This window comes from Leuciscus leuciscus, assembly GCF_965113295.1.
Source record: "Leuciscus leuciscus genome assembly, chromosome: 23".
Lineage (NCBI taxonomy): Eukaryota > Metazoa > Chordata > Actinopteri > Cypriniformes > Leuciscidae > Leuciscus > Leuciscus leuciscus.
In genome coordinates, this window is record NC_138747.1 from 19,040,835 (window position 1) to 19,061,395 (window position 20,561).

A 20,561-nucleotide genomic window follows, 5' to 3' on the forward strand; every position below is an offset into this window, starting at 1 on the left:
CTTTGTTTTGAATAATGATAAAAAAAAAAAAAGATATCATTAAGAGTCTTGACAGCAGCAAATCACTGCATTACTGATCATGGTTTCGAGTATCGATATATCTGCCCTTTCCAATGAACACAAGAACATGCAGAAATATCAAACAACTTAATCAGAATATTTTAATCAAATACGCAAATTTGTTTGAGGAACCAAATTAACCAGAGATCAATTTTCACGATTAGAAGATCTGGCATCTGTCAAATCATGTCGGATGTATAATGTGAGGTACAAAGAATGGACCCCAGGTCTAAAAGAGAAAAAGAAAAGGAGCATGTGTTCCTTTTAATAGAAAGTAAATCGGCTGATTTACCGACAGTTCTGGAGTCTACAGCATACAAATGCTCTCTGATGTACATAACCTATTATCTGATACAGCTGCTGTTAGGATAAGAGTCCTGCACGTGGTGTGCGATTCTTCTTGGTACCTGAAGGATGAATTGTGGTCCTCAGTAAAACAGACACTCTTCTTCTCGTCCGAAGACACTGTGCACATTCAGTGTGCCATCCTGCACTCTGTCCTGCTGCAGAGACAAACATTCAAACATCATTCATAGGACTCAGGAAGATCTACTTGCTCTGATTGATGCACATCACCACATAACCAAACACATTAGTGATCCCACTGAAGCATTAGAGTACATAGCAGGTACTACTGGGACATGAAATGATTTCAAACAATTTTTCTGGTTCAATACAAATTATGTTGGTTGATCTGTTCTCTCAACAGGTTATCTGGTTTATGGGAGCCACATGTCAGACCATGCTGATCTAGCAGCCGTGCAGAGTGGGGTTAGGGCACGTCTAAGTCAGCCGTCAACCGTCTACATCACGGGGACGTGGCCAACACATTCTTTCAGATATCATTAACTTTACAGGAAGATTTGGTATGCAAGCACACACTATCACTTAAATTTCCAAAAACTTTATAGCAGTGGTTCTTAGCCAGGGGGCCTGGGACCCACTAGGGGGCCGTAGGAAACTTCCAAGTGGTCCAAAATGATTTTTTTTTTAAAGGGAAAACAAGCTTTAAAGAGGACCTATTTATCCTTTTTTACATTTTCAACTTTCTTTAGTTTGTAATGTGTGAGCATGAAAAAGGTCTAAGCACAAAGTCCATTCCAAAGGGAGTTATTCTCTATATCAGTAAGCACTATTTCTGAACTCCTTGAAACTAGGGCCGTCCTTAGGGCGGTGCAACTTTAGGGGGCCCCGCGGTGGCAACCATGAACATGTAGGCATGCTTCCAAAAGCTAACCACTCCGGAGACACCAGTCTTTTAATGCAACCCCAAGAAATTCCAGACTATAGAACGACTTGGGAAAGGTTGCTATCTTTACAAGACAAGCTGAGGAAAATGGACATTGGCATGGGAATGGAATCTGCTTCTCTTGGTCCATTGTGTTGTTTCTTCAGAGTGGGAGTGTCTGGATTTGCTGGTGTTTTCCCTCCTTTTAAAAAATTTTCAGCCAGTTAAATATAACATAACAAGCTCCACTGCTGCATATCTAACATCATCAGCTCTCTCATGTCTGGAGACTCAAGCAGACCTGCTCAGGTCACCCGTGGGAGAAGTCATCCAGTATTGCACCTCATGTTTATCGACTGGCTGCCTTTCTCAATCCCAGAGGCTTTCTGGTAGCGCTGATCAGAGATGCAGTCCACATCCAAAAGAAGGATATCAGTCTTTACTCTTTGCATTTCAAGGTAAACCTCAGTTTTTCAAACACAGCCTGGAAAAATCTGCCAGATTTATTCCACAAATAGGGTACAAAATAGATTCTGAAACTCTTTAAAAAGAGGGTTTTTTTTATTTGTCAGTAAACAGGTGCTTAACCTAGAGATTGAAATGTTGATTATATATATATACACACACATATATATATATATTATGAGGTAAGCAATCTTTGCAACTCTGTTACTCTGATTTGTGTGATTTTCAAAATAAAATAGAAAAATGTATCAAATGAAAATATTATTAATAAAAAATGCCAGAATGGATAACATGGTTAAAAAAACACGGTTACACATTTATCATAAATTAAGCCGTCACTCAATAAGGGCTATCTAGTTGGGAATAAATTGGTTTTTAATTAATTATATTTATATTTACCATGAATTGAATAAAAATATTTGTTTTATAACTTTTCCTCACAATAAATTTAGTAACAGGGTTGTTACTAACTGATGACTTTGACAAATAGAGTCAGCACTTCAATTTGTGTAAAAATGGAACAAAATATTATGAAAAATGGCAAAATACAGACATTGGATTTGTTTAAAACTAGCTACTTTTTATGCTAGGTTAATTTCACGTTATTTAACAGTTTATCAAACATATACTGTACACTCACCGGCCACTTTATTATGTACAGTTGGACCTCCTTTTTTCCTTCCGAACTGCCTTAATTCTTCGTGACACAGATTCAGCAAGATACTGGAAACATTCCTGAGAGATTTTGGTCCATATTGACATGACAGCATCACACAGTTTCTGCAGATTTGTCGGCTCTACATCCATGATGTGAATCTCCCTTCTGCTTCTCCTCTTCTGCTGCTGTAAGTCATCTGCTTCAAAGTATGACACGTTATGCATTCAAGAGAGATGCTCTTCTGCAGACCTCAGTTGTAACAAGTGGTTATTTGAGTTACTGTTTACTCTTGTGTTGTTTGGACCATTCTCTGTAAACCCTATAGAAGATGGTTGTGCGTGAAAATCCCAGTCGATCAGCAGTTTCTGAAACTCAGACCCACCAACAGCCATGCCACATTCAAAGTCACTCACTGCTGCCTTCACATCGGAATTATCTTAAATATTAATTTCATAGTGAAAATGTGGACATGAATGCCCTTTCAAGTCGTATTTACCACTGGGAACCTCTGGGATAATTTTGATAACAAAGTTCCCAAGTTGGCGGAGGGGAGAACGATCTACAACAGCTACATTCCCTGGTTTTGTTGTTAAAGTAGTGCATATTTACATATATGAATAATCATTTTAAGTGTATTGTATGTTTTATACACAGTGAAATAGCATGTATTTGACCGAAATTACAGTCAGCACGCTGACTATAGATTGTACGGAATATTTATATGGTTGTCAATGAATGGAACGCTAAATATCATTTTGGCTTTAATACGATTTTCCCAATAAATAGATAAGAATAAACCTGATGTCCTCCATGATCCCTGTTCTTTCCGACAACAATCCCAGCTCTTGAACTTGAACCCATAAATTCAGAAGTGGGAAGTAGGAAGTTTTGATTGCACATGAAGGCAGCACAAACCACCTTTCTTCCTCATCCTGATGCTCAGTTAGAACTTCATCGTCTTGACCATGCCAACATAACTAATCTGATGATGCATTGAATTGCTGCCATGTGATTAACTGATTAGATATTTGCCTTTACGGCGGGTGATTGTAGTTCTTTCAAGACTAAAAAACAAACAAACAAACATGGAACTTTGCCTCTAACCAAAGTACACCAAAGTATACTATATTCATGCAAAGTGCCATACGATTTACCTAGCTTGTTTCTCCTATTCGCACAGGTGCTACATGATACGGTATCACCATCCTCTGCTATATGTGCTATATGTCTGTGTGGACTGGAGCTGTAGGGGGCGCTGTGGGATCCAGGTTCTGGAGTTCTTACAGACACTCAGTCCCCTAAACTTTCACCTTTCCCACCTCTCTGGGTCAGTGTTGTGGAGAGCAAACATGACAGGATCTGTTCTTCTAAAAGCTCACGCTGTAATTCCTCATCCCTGTACTACTGCCCCCTGTATGTAGAAAGACAGACTGCAAATGAAGGTCAGGGTCTCTCTGATGACAATATTATCACACATGTTCCACTTGCAACAAGGTTAGATACAATGCTCTGCACAATGAAACGTGTTAGGTTAACCAGTACTCTCTTACAATAAACCCTGTAAGTAATGGCTTATGCTCTATGAAAAAAAAAAAAGTAAAATTATATATTATAACGTTACAGCAAAATATTTAACTTGCAGATGGGGAAAGAAATGTAATAATCTTTTAGAGAAAAGTGGAAATGTCTAGCAGAATTATTCATAATATCATATATTTTTGTTGTAGTATTTACTTTTTCTGTAATTGTTTTGTGTGTGTGTGTGTGTGTGTGTGTGTGTGTGTGTGTGTGTGTGTGTGTGTGTGTGTGTGTGTGTGTGTGTGTGTGTGTGTGTGTGTGTGTGTGTGTGTGTGTGTGTGTGTGTGTGTGTGTGAAATTAACCACAAAATACAGCAAGAAATAAAAAAATATAGTTGGCTTAAACCAAGGTTGCTCACTTTTGGACATGTGTGTTGAGCTTAGTTCAAATCATCAAATTCAGACTCTGACACTTGTGTTCATAACAGCCTCCTACCTCAACACCTTACAGATCTGTGTGGGTGAAGCTCACAAAGCCTGTCAAGAAAGTGTCCATGTCATGTTTCACCCCGCCCAAAAAAGTAAACATTAATAAGTGTCAGGATGTTGTACGTCTCCTGTACAGTATGTCTCAAATCTCATTTTATGCTAGTACAGATTCAAACCTGATCAAAGTCTTATAGTTATTGCAGGTCTTGTGTCCAGTTGGGATTTGTGAATGTTATTTAGATGACCATATCGGCCAGTGCAACATAAATATTACAATGTGCACCTTTAAAGCTTTACACTGACCTGCCATAATAGTGAGTCTCATTCACTATAGTAAACGAGTAAGAAAGGTGTGTTATACCTAGAGCTGCATGGTTAAAAATTGCATAAAATTGCATTTATATAGCTGGCTAATCATGGTCTGCAAACCGGGTCTGTATAAGAGGTGTTATTGTGTTTGAACTGGTTTTGAGGAGATTCCACACTTGATTTTGCTTTGTCATATGTTTGCTGAAAGGCTGTAACCAAGCAAACAAAAATATATGTGATGTTTTGTCATTAACCATAACCATTAAAGAGGTCCTATAATGCTCTTTTCACAGGATGTAAAATAAGTAGCTTGTGTTCCCAGAGTGTGAATGTGAAGTTTTAGCTCAAAATACCCAACAGATATTTTTTATAGCATGTTAAAATAGTAACTTTTTGAGGGTGAGACAGTTTTGTGTGTGTCCTTTTAAATGCAAATGAGCTGCTGCTCCCGGCACAGAGGGCGGAGCTTGAGCTTCAAGAGCAGCTCCGATTACCTCACAGTCTCACACAGACATGCATGCACTGAAAATTGAAAAACGTTTAGCCTTTTTTGTTCAAACCGGAGTCGGACAAAGATGGAGAGACTCAAGAAGAAGTGATAACGTAGAATGCAACAGGACATTTCTGAATGGTTAGTTGATGAATGTATGTAGCTGATGTGGAGTTAACTCTTCTAGTCATTGATTAGCATATTCTGTCATGATAATCTATAAATCGGTTTCCCGGGGGGCAGGATTTATGTAAATTTTGAAGAAGCTCATTGTAGTCCCTACAAGCTGTTTGTACTTTTAACAGACTGGCTTGAACTTTGAGCGTTGTTACTTTGCAGATGTTGTTTATGCTCAAACAGCAACATTACACACTAACTAAAGTTAAAAAAGTGAAATTATAATCAACCACCCCTTTAAGTTATGAAAACATTATTTCTGAATGTTCTTTTTTTTTTAAAATGTAAAAGAGAATGTTAGCTGGGAAGCTATAGGAAACTGTTAGCTGGGAAACTAGGAAAGTTTTTTCCGGAAAGCCCTTATATGGAGATAGTTTGGGCAAGTTTTATTTATCAAATTAGTAATTGCTCATATGTACATGTGGCGAATTAGTGCTTATAAATGCGTATAAGAATAGTCCACGCAATTATTAGTGTGATTAGAATGAGACCCAGTGACTTGAACTTGGTGATAAAGCTCAAGCAGATTTGTCCTACTCATTAAACTCATCCGTTACTTTCTCGGACACCTGCAGGAGTGGAACAACACCAGACGCTCCCTGAACACTTGACTCCTCCAGGTCGCTCATGTGGAGAGAGTCCTGCCGCTCACCGAGTCCCTGAGCAGATGGATCGAAAGGTAGACTTCATTACACCTCTCTTCCTTTTTCCCTCTCTTTCTCTCTCTTTATCACTCTCTCATTATTTCTTCCAGTTCCTCCTCAGTCTGCTGTTCCTTTTCACACTATAGTATGAGTTGTGCCCCCTCTTTTTTCTCCTTTGGGATTCTGCTGTGTTTGCAGGCTGAAGGCTCAGGAGCAGAAGACGACTGAATTCAAAATGATAACAGTCTCTGTGAATGAGCGAAAATAATGAACCACTGCCCTCTTTTTTCACACTGACCTAGCGTATTGTCCTTCGGCAGACACTAGAGTCTCACGGGCTCTCCTTTTTTTGCATGCTGAAAAATGATTATCACACTACCTCTGTTTGTATTATCAAAGCATTTCGGTAAGAACTGGCTCCCAGAATAACAAATATTTGGCTGTTATGTGTTATTTGGTTACGCTTCTACACTTTTCAATCTCTCTGTGGTAGAAGAGAGATTTAAAGTCACCATGATATAATTTTAGATTTAAAGTTACCTTGATATAATAAATGATTTATCCATGCACATATCTAAAAAAAATTTTACATTTAATTTAATTTAATTTAATTAAAACAACTTCTCTCCCTATTACAGAAACATCTCTTCTCTCTGAATACTTGTTTACTGGCGTGAGGGCACAAGCTGTCACTCACATGAGATCTCACAGCAATAGCAAACCACAAGATCCAATCAATTCCCGACAAAATCAAGTCCTGCCCTACATTTTTCTTGTTCGAGAAGCCGTTTCACTCGGATATACGTCACAATAGGGAGAAAAGACTATTGCTGCGTCCCAATTTGCATACTATTCGTCTTAAATATTAGCCAGCCTAATCAAAATTAGAATTAGTGTGTCCCAAATCGTAGTATGTTGAAATGAGTATTCCAAAGATACCCGGATGGTCTACTTTTTCCTGTAAGAATCCGCAGTGCAGATCCGTGCGCACTCTAACGGCTTATATTGCCCACAACCATGTGCCTTGGACAAGGATTCCATTAGAACTACAAATACAAATAAAAAATGTTACAAAACTACAAACATGGCAGATGTGCGAGTCTGACGGTTAAGTAGAGAGGTTTTGATAAAGGGGTATGAGTAATTAATTATCAGTATCTAACCTGACGAAAAGATATTTATTCAATGTTATCCGATTGTGACCTTTTGTAATGATTGGTCATTAACTTTTAAGTGCATCATTATGCAAACACATGAGGAGAGTCTCCGCATTCCTACATTTCTCTCCGAAACAGTAGGAAATTGAATTAAATTAAATGGAATGTGTAGGATCAAAGACTATAGAATTACACAAGACGCGTCTCTTGTATTGTTTTGAATGGGGAAAGTGCAACGCTCAATATGGCGGAATAAATCCCGCCTTCTAAATAAGAGCCAATCGGCGATTAGTAAAGTCATCACGTCACTGCAGCTGCCGTTCCTGTTAGAAGCTCTGGTTCAGTCAGACGTGCTTCCACTGCGCATGCGCATTAGCTTGATCAAGCATGAAAAATGTCATTTTCTGTCATGATTCGAGCATTTAAAAACAAAATTTATGAGACAGTTGTTGTCAGATTTCATTGGTGATTTTAAATATGAAATTTAATCGTAATCTTGGCGAACAGTTTCCCCATTCAAAGAGATAGGAGCTGCACTTGCATGCCGAGAGGCGTTTCAAAGATGGCTGCAGATTGAAATGACTTTTCTTAAAGGGACTTTGGTAGGATTTAAACTGTGACAAGATGATTAACAGGGCAGTTTAAACAGTGATAGGATGCACGTAACTAAGCGACAGAGCTCTCTGTTAAAGACGCAATTATGACGAATAAGTAAGCTATGTCCCAAATCTTGCTTACTCTTCTGCTACAGCTATACAGTCAAAAAGATGTACTTTTTCTTCACAAAACAGTAAGGGCATAGTAAGTAGGTGAATTGGGACGCAGGCTGCGTCTGAAAGCTGAAAACTGCTGCCTTCGGAGGTATGAAGGCACGTCCAAATATCCTATGTTAGCTTCACTTCCTGTCTCCTGAGATACCTTCATCTGATTGATTTTTGGCAGCATAGATGTATCCGTCGCTGCCTATGATATCCCACTGTGTGTTCCATTCTGTGCACAGTTAAGCTAAAAAAAAAATATATATATATATGGCATCTGAACGTTGCTGTTGGTTTTCAGTTTGTGTAAATCCGTGTTTTATTAAATTTTTTGGCCACTTTTTCCACTTTTGATGTTATTTCTATCGAGAAATTACTGTTGTAGTAATTTAATATACTCTTAGTTTTCACCAAAGCTCACTTATTTTATCCTGTTTGTGCTGCCTCAGAAGCCTGTCCGAAATCAGTTTCGCACCTTCATACACAAACCCTGCGTCTGAAGACAATTCAGTACCTGATAAGTCAGCTGCAGCTTTCAGACGCATCCATCACAACTTCCATTTCATGCCGACCTTAATACTTTTTTTATTTATTTATCTAACTTTACGCTGATAAAAAGAATAAAATATGAATTAATGAAAGAGTGCAAAAAAAATCTTACAAAACAAATACACTTTCAAAAACCTATAATGATTTCAGTACAGTGCATGTCAGCACGTATGGTGTGGGAATATATTCTTTTCTCTTCTATTCTACATCTATTTATTTCGTATAAAAATATTATGTATACTGCGTTAGATTAAACTGAGAAGGGCCACAGCACTTGCATATTGTTGTCCTAGTTTAATTGCTTCTTGTTCTCCTCATTTGTAAGCCGCTTTGGATAAAAGCGTCTGCTAAATGATTAAATGTAAATGTATAGTCACAAACAAGAAAATGTGACCGCATGGGACATTTAAAATGGCAAACCTCCGTGGAATTTGCGTTCTGTCCTATATTTGTGTACATCTATGCCTCAAACCTCATTTATGTGAACAGAAGAGCAGAGTAGAATCACAGCCTAAACATTATTCTTCTGCAAGACACTATAGGGTCAAAAGTTAGAGTGTAACTTTGACTAATTTCCTGTTCTCTTTTTTCTCTATTTAATTTAATTTAATTTAAGCAAAATAGCAAAATAATGTTCTATAATTTAAGCATAAATTCCTCTAATGTATGCCCTTCTTTACCTTATGAACCTGTCACAGTAGTGATGTTGGCTCTTCTATGATAAATTGCTTTTGATATATTGTATACCACTTTTTTGTAACATCTTCTAAATATTTTTTCATTTTTGAATTATTCTATTACCTTGTGGACCAGCAGTGCCATTCTTTTAACCAGCAAAACCTACAATAACCAGTGAAGCAATTGGCCAAGCTAAAGGTCAGACACCAGCACACCCTCATCCAAAACATGACAGAGAGCAGACTGGTCTTTTCACCGGGGGAAAGGGGATCCCCCTCTTGAAATTGAGGATTATCCAGTCCAGTCCTGCAGGACCATGGTTACAGGTATAGTGATCTCCTAGAATCAGATCTGAGAGGTTATTTCCAAAATGCATTATAAGTAACAACATTCAGAGCATCTCAGCATTTATTGCCACATATACTTCCAGTTATTTATAAATCATTACATTTTATTTTATACCAAATATATACAATAAATGAGGCTTTTATTTGAACTACTCTGCAGAATATTTATATTTGGCTGGTGGACATTTGTTTAAATATGTATGAACCCAAGCAGGACGTGTTGCCCAAGCTGAGCACTTTGTTTCTTGTTATATATTCTTTTGTGTGTGTGTGTGTGCGTGCGTGCGTGCGTGCGTGCGCGCGCACACGTACGTGTGTGTTATTGAAACAATCAAATATTTATTTACAAAGACAGACAAAGGAATAATAAATAGTACATGTTTCAAAGGTGCCCAAAACTTTTTGACAGGTTTCATTTTGTTGTGGATGCTGGAATCCAATATCGGTGCTTTAAGTGCGTGATTGGTGAGGTGATGCTCTTGAAGTGGACGACGGCATTGGTTCATTCTGACAGCCTGAGCTTTCCATCTGCCCTGAGCCACTGATTCAACTCAACCTGTGACCTCTTCTTTTGTAGGTCAACTCATCCACCACATGAGAGGAGAGAAGGCTATAGCAGATTTTCCCTGACAGGTATTTCGGAAGATAACAGAGCATGCCTTAGGCTACTAAACCTGTCATTGGGAAATTTCAGCATTTAATAGCAAAATATAAAATCCATGAAATACTTGACAGGCAGATTTAAAACACAAATCTCGTGGTTTTTATTTGCAATAACTGGACTTATTTCTTTTCATTTTAAGATATTTCATCACTCTTCCATATGGCTTTTCATTTGGCATCCTAACATTCAGTTGCTAAATCATCACTGATGTTTAGTAAATATCTTAAACACCATCATTTTTCGCTTGCTATAAATATCCCCTGCAAAACATTTGATTTATTGAAAATAAATAATCTTGCAACATTATTGGACATAAATAATGTACGATGGACCCGATTCTTTTGGCATCTTCAGTTTGATATATTTCATTGTTTGTTAATATGATTAACTGAAATGCAAGCAGACCTTGAGAAATTGTGGATTCTTTATGAATTCTTATCACATTCGAGACAGACTTGAACACACTATTTCAGAATTGTATCTGCTGTCACCCGTGTTACCTTTCACAGCTGAAATCTCCTGTAAGCCATTCTCACATACTGAAATCCACGTGCTGTGGTGCAATACTTAGAATAGGGAAAATTATTCATGTAAATAATTTTAATCTGTTCAGTGTTAAACATTAAGTCAGATTTATTCTTAATGTTGATGTGTTTTTATATCAGTGGGTTTAGAATTCATTAAAGTTGCACTTGCAGTACTTAAGATGTCACACTGAATCAACTCACCCAGCTTTCTTTAAAGGAATATTCCGGGTTTAAATACAAGTTAAGTTTACTGATGACCTCGTATGACCTCAGAAGACTTGGAATATAGCACACGAGACGTATGTCCCACTTTTATGACACTTTTGTGTCCTTTTTTAAGTCTTAAAAATATTTGGATAGTAAAGAGCGACCAGTATCATAATCAAACTTTTTCCTTATTCCACAGATGAAAGAAAATGATAGATTTCAAAAGAAATGAGGGTGAGTAAACGAACACAGTTTCATTTTATTTAATTGCATTTTTCATTAACTTCCATTTAACCCAAAACAGTCCTTTAAATCTACAGAATCCCAATACTAACTTCCTGTTGCACTCAGAAGCACTGACATTAAACATCACTTAATTTCCATGACAGCGGATGTTTAATGAGGTCACTGAAGTCAAGTGTGATAGACAAGGCCATTCCCCACCCACTCAGAGCCAATCAAAGACTCCGCACGACGTTCTAGATCATTCCAGCCAGCCACGGTGGGAGGAACAGTCCGACCGTCCCCAGAATGCACACCAGCACAAACATCCAGAGGAATATTCTATCAATCACCATGGCAACATATTTCCAGTCTTCCCTCACCTGGTGGGGGAAAAAAGAGATTCATTCGTTTCAGATATCATGATCTATTTTCCACTCATGTATTTCCCTCTCAGAATTGATTTTTTGGATGACTACTTTCCTGTGAGACCACAGTGTTTTCTGGTTTGTGTAGTATAGCAAGAACAGTGATAAAAAAATAATACCAGTATCAAAGGCCAGTTCAAAGTGCCTCAGAAGAACTTGAGAATCTCTTGCTAAAGAGAAATCTAAAGTTCTTATTGCAAGTAAACATATTTCTTTTTACAGTTGTAGTCTGTTTACCTTTGGAGCTCTTTGTTTTGTTTTTTTACTTTCATCTGTACTGTATTTTTGCCGGAATACTTCATCCAAAGACAAAACCGTAACCTACTTAAACTCATGTCATTCCAAACCCATTACTTTCTTTCTTTCGAGAAACACAATTTGTTTCTTTCGCACGTAAACATCCGAGCATTACTCCTCATGAGCTGGTTATTATATACAGTGCAAATTACTGAATCATTTTTTAATGATTAGTTAAGAGGAGTTACCAGAATTAAATCAGTTAACCTGGATTAAATCAATAAATCATTAAACTGTAAAAAAAAAAGTTGCTGCCTTAAATTTTTAAGTACAATCAACTTGGATATTTAAGTAATTTCAACTTAAATGACATTAAACTGACTTAAAAACTGTTGAATCTTGTATAACATAAAAAAGTTGACAATTGCTTAACTATTTTGATGAGTAAAAGCAATGCAAACACATGTTGTCATAGCTATTGATCATATAATTTTTTTACAGTGTACTAACTAGTAAGTTACTTTCAGTGATAAATATAAAAAAAATTATGATAAATGTAAAAATTACTTTCAATTTTGGTATTTTTGTCAAACAATTAAGTCATGAACTACTTTTATGATGTCATTTTTGTGTCTTTACAGCCTCTGGTCACCGTTTGCTTTTATTGTGTTGAAAAGAGCAACGTGAACAACTTTTTGTCTTCCACCAATGAAAGAAAAAAAGTAAAAAAAATGACATGAGGGTGAGTAAATGATTTTCCTTTAAAACTTACTGAAAAGTCTGAATCTTCTGCTCTGAGATGGTCAGCAATATACTGAACTCCTTCTAAGGCTCTGAGAAGCGACTGCGACAGATTGCTCATCGGCTCCACGGCATTCAGATCAGTAGTGCCGTCACTGCTAGAGCTGAAGATCTGAGCGCTGGGCATGTTATGTCTGATACACCTGCCTACTTCATCGTGACCAAGCTTCTGCAGACTCGTCCCCTCAGAAGTAAGACAGTGTTGACAGCTCCCTGCTCCCTGAACACTCTCCTTGGCTTCCATGAAGACACTCTCAGCACTGTGGCCTTTGATATCACAGTCTGTACACTCGGCTCCATCCTTCGGGATAGTGTGCAGCAGAGTACCGATGATAGTATCTGGAAATGAAGATGTGCTGGAGGCGAATATGCTGTTTGTGTATGCACACGTGTAACCGATGACCGGCGTTTGAGGTGTTTGGGAAGTTTCTTCTTTCAGGATGGAATACTCGCTGCTGGGAGAACTGCAGAAAAACATGGGTTTGGGGGAAGAGTCCTGCGGAATTTGATCCAACTTGTCAACCGAAGTGACCAAATGATGGAGCGGGCTTTGCGGGGAGATATCCAGAATGTTGGTCCGTAGAAACATGGACTGTGCCGCCATTGGCTTGTGCATCATCTCAATCAGTTTCCCACAGTTCCTCTTACCTGAGGCAGGTGGACGCTTCATGAACAGGTAACGGGGCACCAGGTGAAGAAAAAACTGACGGACCCAGTGTGGCATGTTGTGAGTGCGGGACGAACGGTGGTGTACGTTGAGCACAAACACCGTGATGATGATGGAGAGAGTGACGAAGATCATGGTGAAGAGTAGGTACTCGCCAATAAGCGGAATGACCAGTGAGGTTGAGGGGATAATTTCAGTGATTAGCAAGAGGAAAACGGTTAAAGAGAGCAGGACGGAGATACACAGCGTGATTTTCTCTGCACACTCTGAGGGAAGATAGAAGACCAGCACCGTCAGGCAGGAAATAAGCAGGCAGGGGATGATTAGATTGATGGTGTAGAACAGTGGAAGACGTCTGATGATGAAGTAGTAGGTGATGTCTGGGTATATTTCCGTACAGCACTCGTACTTCTTGATGTTGTAAGTGCCAACGGCGTTTATTATGACCCATTCCCCGCTTTCCCAGTAGTCCATCTGGTCTACATCACTGGCCATACTGACAAGGTCAATCTTGGCCTGATCGTACGTCCAAGAGCCGAATTTCATCTTGCAGTTTTGCTGGTCGAAGGGGAAGAAGGTGACATCGATGCTGCAGGAGCTTTTATAAATGGCAGGTGGTTTCCATTTGATCCTGCCGTTGTAAAAAACCTGGGCTTTAGTCAAGTGAGTCACTGCGAAGTCTCCGTCCGCACTGCAGATCAAACACAATTCTGTCAGACAGTGCCTGCAATGAAATATCTGTGAAGCAATGTGAAAGACAGCTTAAGTGGTGTCAGTGTGAGCCAAGCCGTCAATAACCTGTGACGTCTTTGACACGCTTGGGTTTAGAGGACCTCGCAACTCTCAGAACCTTCATTCCCGAGAGAGCAAATCTCTTGGATCAAGAGAATGGTAGAGAACTTATAATTTTTATATGCTTCAGTATTGACTTAAAATGCAATTGTGCAATCAGAGGTCATATTATATAAGAAAAAATTCAACCAAAAATTGTCTTGTTTACTTCAAGCTTCAAAAGACATAAAAATCTCCTAATGTTAGGAGTTGTTAGTCACTGAAAATGTTTTTATTAAAATTTCATTTATAAAAAGAAATTATTAAAATATCTTCAACACATCAACCATTAATGATAAGTTTTTAAGTTTCACAAACCTTAAGTACAATACAGACATCAACCAAAGTTGTAAACTTCACCAAGTACAACATGTTCCTGATCAACATGTTTGTTGATCGTGGAACAACATTCAAATCAACCAATCAGAATTGAGGGACAAGTTTACAGTTTATGTCAAGATCAGACTTACGATCAGGCTTACAACCAGGGTTAGGTGGTAGGGTTAGTAATGGGTAGGGTTAGGTTAAGGGGTAGGTATAGGGTTAGGACTAAATTTCTGGACAGGAATGTTGTTCCAGGATCAAAAAATATGCCATCTTACTTGGCAAAATCACAATAACCAATGAAAGTAATGGTAACTTGAAGTGAGGCAGATGTTGATTCAGGAACTGCAGATCCAGATTCAGTGAGTTAATTCATCACACTGATCTTTTTTCTTTTTGAAAGATTCCTTAAAGTAAATGGCTCATACACTAGGAGTCATTTGCTTGTGAATTTGACTGATCATTATACAGTAGCCTACTGTATATGTTATCTCATGTTGATGAAATTCAATCAAACTCCATGGAAGCATACGCATATGGAACGACACAGGGGTAAGTAAACAATGACAGCATTTTCAATTTTGTGTGAACCAAAGCCAAAGTGGATTAAGCTGAGTAATAAGTAATTCTAGTAATTTTATGAAAGTTAAATAAAACATCCTTATATTACCTGAAATGTTTGAAATTTGAAATCTGAAATTTGTACATTGACAAAGAATTTTTTTTGCGGTAAAAGTATGTTTTAGCTGTAAATTTAAAACGAGGAAAAGAACTGAGCGCCATTAACAGTTACCCAAAGTGCAGCTTGCCATCAAACAGAATAGTGCGAACACATTACAATACTGGAACAGTGGGAGGTTAACTGTGTTTTGAAGATGTCGATTTTTTAGAAATGGATTTGGCTTAATTCCGGATTGTTAAAAGCCTTACACACTTGTTATAGAGGACAATATCCGGTCTCCAGATGATCTCGGAGGGGATCCTGATGGAGGTGACATTCTCATACTCCTCTGGGTTCCAGCGCAGCTTGTAATCGTTCCACTCCTGCAGGGAAACATGTGCGCTCATCACCGCTCACAACCAGCAGGTATGACAGGGGTGGAGAGTGAAGCAACAAGAGCCCAGTTCCAATTAAAAATCTCATTAATGCCCAATTATGGGCTGTTTTTTTTTTATAAAAAAACATACCTGCTTCACCCAGACATTTGTGGTCATCATCTGATTCTTCTCATCCTGGTTTATTGTTAAGCAAAGTGGGATACCCATGTGAAAGAGAGTAATAAGAGAAGGGGAAGACTCTGCATTGAGCAAATGCTTGCACATCTTTTAAAGAAATTACAACATCTTTCACTGCCTCAAGCATTATAGTTGATTGACAGATGTCCATACATTTTTGTAAAATCAAGATGTTGCTGCACTGGAGTGCATCTGAGACTCACCACATCAATGAGCTGAGCAATGGACAGGCCAAAGTGGACCAGGACCACGTCTGAGATGTTTGCTACAGGACGAGAGAGCTTGTTGTAGTTGCTGAACAAAGATTGGAGGAGTCTTTCTTCCGCATGGGCACGAGCTGGACTGATGGAAAACACTGCCAAAAGGATTTTTTGTTTTGTTTTAACTGCTGAGACAATTACAGTGTTAAACTGATTCTATGCAAATATGATAAATATGATTTCAAGCATTCCGGTCACACTTGTGTCTTTAACTACTATGTACTTACATAATAAATCATTTTTATGTACAATGTTTATTGCATTGCAAAACACTGAGGTGGGATGCGGGTACGTTTTGGTTTGGTGGTAAGTTTAGGTTTAACGGTGGGTTAAGGTGTAAGGGATGGGTCAACAGTGTAATTATGTAATTACAGAAATTAATTTCATGCATGTTAAATATAAGTACAATGTAAAAATATGTATGTACACAATAAGTGCTATGTATCAAGTTATTGATTTAAATGTTGATTTGCATACGTAAAAGCATTTAATAAAGACCAACATTCCTTTTAAACTGAGAACCAACAGTTATTTGTTACTATTATTCTTCTTCTTCTTAATAATTATAATTGTATTATAGTTATATTGCCGCTTTCTTTCTAGCAATGTGCAGGGATTTTGTAGGAGCACCCATTAAACGTTATGTTGTGACAAAACAAAACAAAAAGACTGAAAAGCTTACACTCCCTCATTCACGCTGCATCAATACATAAACAGGAAACTGGGCACAACTACAGCGAGTTACAAATAAATTTAAACCGAAGGTCAGACTTTACCAAATGCCAGCTCCAAACAGACAGACAGAAGAAAGAAGACACTCCACGCTGCTCTCATGTTGTGCACTTGATGTCAGATGATATCCCACTCTGGTGATCTGCAAGAATTTGGACACAGAAAATTGATAACAATGTCCAGTTGCCTAAATATTAGACAAAAAGTATATATATATCAAAATAAAAAAGAGACCCATAGATGATCTCTCTGCAAACTGACTTAAAAAGTGCATGAAAACAGCCACAAAAAGTCACTCAGTGTCCAAACCTTTTCGTAAAAGTGAGGAGTCCCTCAGAATACCTCTCTATAGCTGTCATTAGAGTCTTTCCCTCCCACTTTCTCTCCATCCTCTCTCTCTCTCTCTCTCTCTGTGTGTATTTTGCTGTTTCACTCTCAGTATCTTTCCTCTCCGGCCCCTCCACCTTCCAATCTTTGCCTATTACGCTGAGTAGATGTTATGCGCTGGAGGCTGTGCCTTATACATGAGAATGTCACAGAGAGAGAGAGAGAGAGAGAGAGAACTGAATGATATTGATTGAGGACAAAACCCTCAAAATGATGAGGCCAAATGCCTTATTTAAAAGTAATTGATATATATTTATGATCATGATCGGTTTTTAATGGCATTTTCCAAGCAGTTTTTTTTAATGTTTAGCCTTTAAAAGAAGTTTAAGATAGTAAAAATACAGGATCAAAAGAGCAAGCAGATGAGAGAAAGAGAGAGAGAGAGAGAGAGAGAGAGAGAGAGAGGATGGAAAGTCAAAGGCAAGGAGACATAAACAGACTGAAATATGTCTGGAAGTGATCTAACAGTGCCGATGAGCAGTGGCAGCCAAACTCAGGATGCTGTCTGCTTATTAATTACAAGAAGAGACACTCCGTCTCAGCGTTTGTCCCTGATTGGATGGCATGCCCTGATTTTGCAGAGTCTGGAACAACGTTCCTGTCCGTAAATTGAATCCTAACCATATCCCCACCCCTAAACCTAACCCTACCCATAAGTTATCCCTAAAATCAGAGGGAAATGATAGGCGAATAACACTGATGTAGAAGCACCTAACCCTGGTTATAAGCGAAAGTTTGACATAAACTGTAAACTGTAATTCTGATTGGTTGATTGGAATGTTGTTCCAGTATTAACAAAGATGTTGATCCAGGAACATGTTGTATTTGAAATCAGGTTGAGTCTGTGCTGTTATGTGGATAACATTTATTTATCTGTTACAGACTTAAATGGATAGTTCTCTCAAAATAGAAAATCCTTTTTTACTCACCCGTATCCAAACTTGTATGACTTTCTTTCTTTTGAAAAATATATTTTGAAAGATAATGAGTCAATCAATGGGATCCAATATTTTTGAGTAAATTATGACGATTTTAATTTTCAGATAAACTATAATTTTGAGAGAGAAAAAAGAAAAGAAAAAAAAAGCCATTAATATTGTACAGAAAGACATGCATGTCTTCAGGCTGCTATCAGGCATGGATTAGCATTCTAAAATATTTATCCATGCTGTTTCCAATCCAACGCACACCTGCAATCCACCAAGAGCTTATCCAAGAAACTGATTAACCATCTGTCTGGAGAGGCAATAAATCAGCCATGGACGACCCACAATGTCCTTATGAATAATACAGATATGAACTGGACATGCATGGAGAGCTTACAATACATGTTCGCCATACATAAAACATCTTGGAGATGTGAAATTCTCAATATGAAACGTTTTCCCCCTCACAGCTTAAAGCTGATTTATCACTTTGCCTAATAGCAAGACCATGTAACCTATTTGTTTGCCTACAAACACTAATTGTTGGACACAAACCAGCTGCGAAGAGCTATTTTTTGGCTGTGATTGTGGCTGCGGTCATCAACATTCATAATTTGTTTCATCAGATGCCATTTGCAAATGCCCACAGAGAACGTTGTCCTCCACGCAAATGAATTCAACCTTGGATCGCAATATCCAGACTTTCATTAAGGTGCGGAGAGAAAAGACCTGACTGAGATATCGTCTCTCTCTCTTCCTCGTTCACACAGATACACACACTCATATAAGCTTAAACTCAGACATTCAGGATCAATATCATCCTATTGAATCTGAAATTTCCACACCCTGAATGCTTATCTAACGTAACCGCATGTAATATAATTTCAGCTCTGATCAATAGGCGGATATGACTTCAACCAGTATTACATAAGAGAGAGCAATTCAATGGTTCTTTAATAGACAGAAATATGACTTTAATAAAAAGCTATTCATGTGATGAATTCATGTCCAAATGTATAGCAACACTCATAAAGCAAGTGGATTCCTGAATGTGATGTTCACATTGAACTTACTGAACTACATCTAATAGTGGATCAATACTGTGCTGGTGTAGGTGCTAGTATCCAGTCACAACACCTGTTCACATATCAGCCCTCCATAATTCATCACAGTTATTTCTGTGCCATGGAATCAGAATTACATACAAGCAGCACATCTGAGCCCATATATGACCTCTGACCTCAGCAGCGCTCCATGTGTGCCAATGCTTAGATTCATGAATATGTGGGTCAATGACATGACCCTGTTTTTTGTCCTGTCTTTTAAAAGGATTGTTCAAATTCTGTCATCGTTTACTAACCCAAGTTATTCCAGACCTGTATGACGTCCTCTTCGGAAAATAAAATAAGATATTCTGAATAAGCTCTCAATATTTTTTGGTCCATATAATGAAAGTTTATAAAGGCCAGTTTTGTTTTTGACCACATTGGCATATATCTTCTTTTGTGTTTTTCAGAAGAGCGAAAGTCATGCATTTTCATTTTTGTATGAATTATCCCTCATCATTTAAATAAAAATGCAATTCATACATGTAATGATTTGAACACACTCGTTCTATGATGTCCATCTATTTAATTTCTCAGAATTCATTTTGATATGTTTTGGGTACAGTCAAAAATATCCAGGTGATACATTACAAAGTCCTGATGTCATTACAAAGAAAAAACTCTTCGTCTTGAAAAGTAAACCTTATTATATAGTTTGGCTTCATCTTTTTGGAAAATAATCATTAAATATCAAATTTAAATAAAAAGATTTATCTTGAACTTTGTCATGGAAACTGTATAAACCTTAACTTAACAATTTATTAATCAATTAAAAACTAATTTATGCCTGTATGATATTACGCTGTACCCACATTGAATCAGCGGTTGGATGATTCATCTTCTGCACAGGCGTGGTAATTCATTCCGCGTGTGACTCTCACAGTGCATTATGGGTATTCTCTAGCTATCGAGCATATAGTGCATTGTGGGATTGAATGAGTGCACTCGATAACGTCCACTATATGGTTTCGGACACCAATGGCTGTTCCCTCAATTGGTGCCCTATTTAATGGAATAGGGGGCGATTTCGGACACAGTCAGTTTATGCGAAAAACTTTTGATGCGTTCTTGCCGTTCATTTACACGACAACAGCGTTTTGGTGGCCTGAGAACGCAAACTTCGAAGTAGGTTTCAAAGTGCACGTTTTTAAATCGGGTTTTGAAAGCGATACCGTTATTATCTCCGTGTAAACTTCAAAAACGTGAATCTGTGAAAACGGTGGTTGTGATGTGGTCGTGTCCAGGCGCAGGTCCTTCATCTGATCTGGATACGGACCTGATCCGGCTGATTGCGGTAAACCTCAGGATAAACAGAGAGACTAATATTAGCGTAGATGCCATTCTTCTTAAGATGTGATGAGTACATCAGGTGTTATGGGAAGTGTTCCTGGTTCTGGCTGACCTAATTTATGCAGCCTAATAATCATTTTACATGATTTGAATTATAGAAATTGATCATGTGTATACCATGAGTATGCC

The 20,561-nt window shown here is 38.0% G+C and overlaps 1 protein-coding gene and 1 long non-coding RNA gene across 2 annotated transcripts in view; one reads left to right on the forward strand and one right to left on the reverse strand.

The window, feature by feature from the left end:
- Window positions 1–9,802: 9,802 nt before the first annotated feature.
- Window positions 9,803–20,561, forward strand: part of LOC309487637 — an 82,379-nt gene continuing 71,620 nt past the window's right edge. Inside the window, exon 1 of the long non-coding RNA XR_014201896.1 lies at window positions 9,803–9,835. This is a non-coding gene — a long non-coding RNA (uncharacterized lncRNA). The remainder of the gene's footprint in view (window positions 9,836–20,561) is intronic.
- Window positions 11,175–17,122, reverse strand: chrna4b (cholinergic receptor, nicotinic, alpha 4b). The gene is made up of 7 exons (XM_082156646.1): window positions 16,973–17,122; window positions 16,708–16,805; window positions 15,875–16,026; window positions 15,624–15,668; window positions 15,370–15,479; window positions 12,585–13,971; window positions 11,175–11,530 (listed from the first exon to the last, which is right to left on the reverse strand). The coding sequence occupies exons 2-7, from the start codon at window positions 16,763–16,765 to the stop codon at window positions 11,405–11,407; spliced, it is 1,878 nt and encodes a 625-aa protein (XP_082012772.1). The 5' UTR covers window positions 16,766–16,805; window positions 16,973–17,122; the 3' UTR covers window positions 11,175–11,404.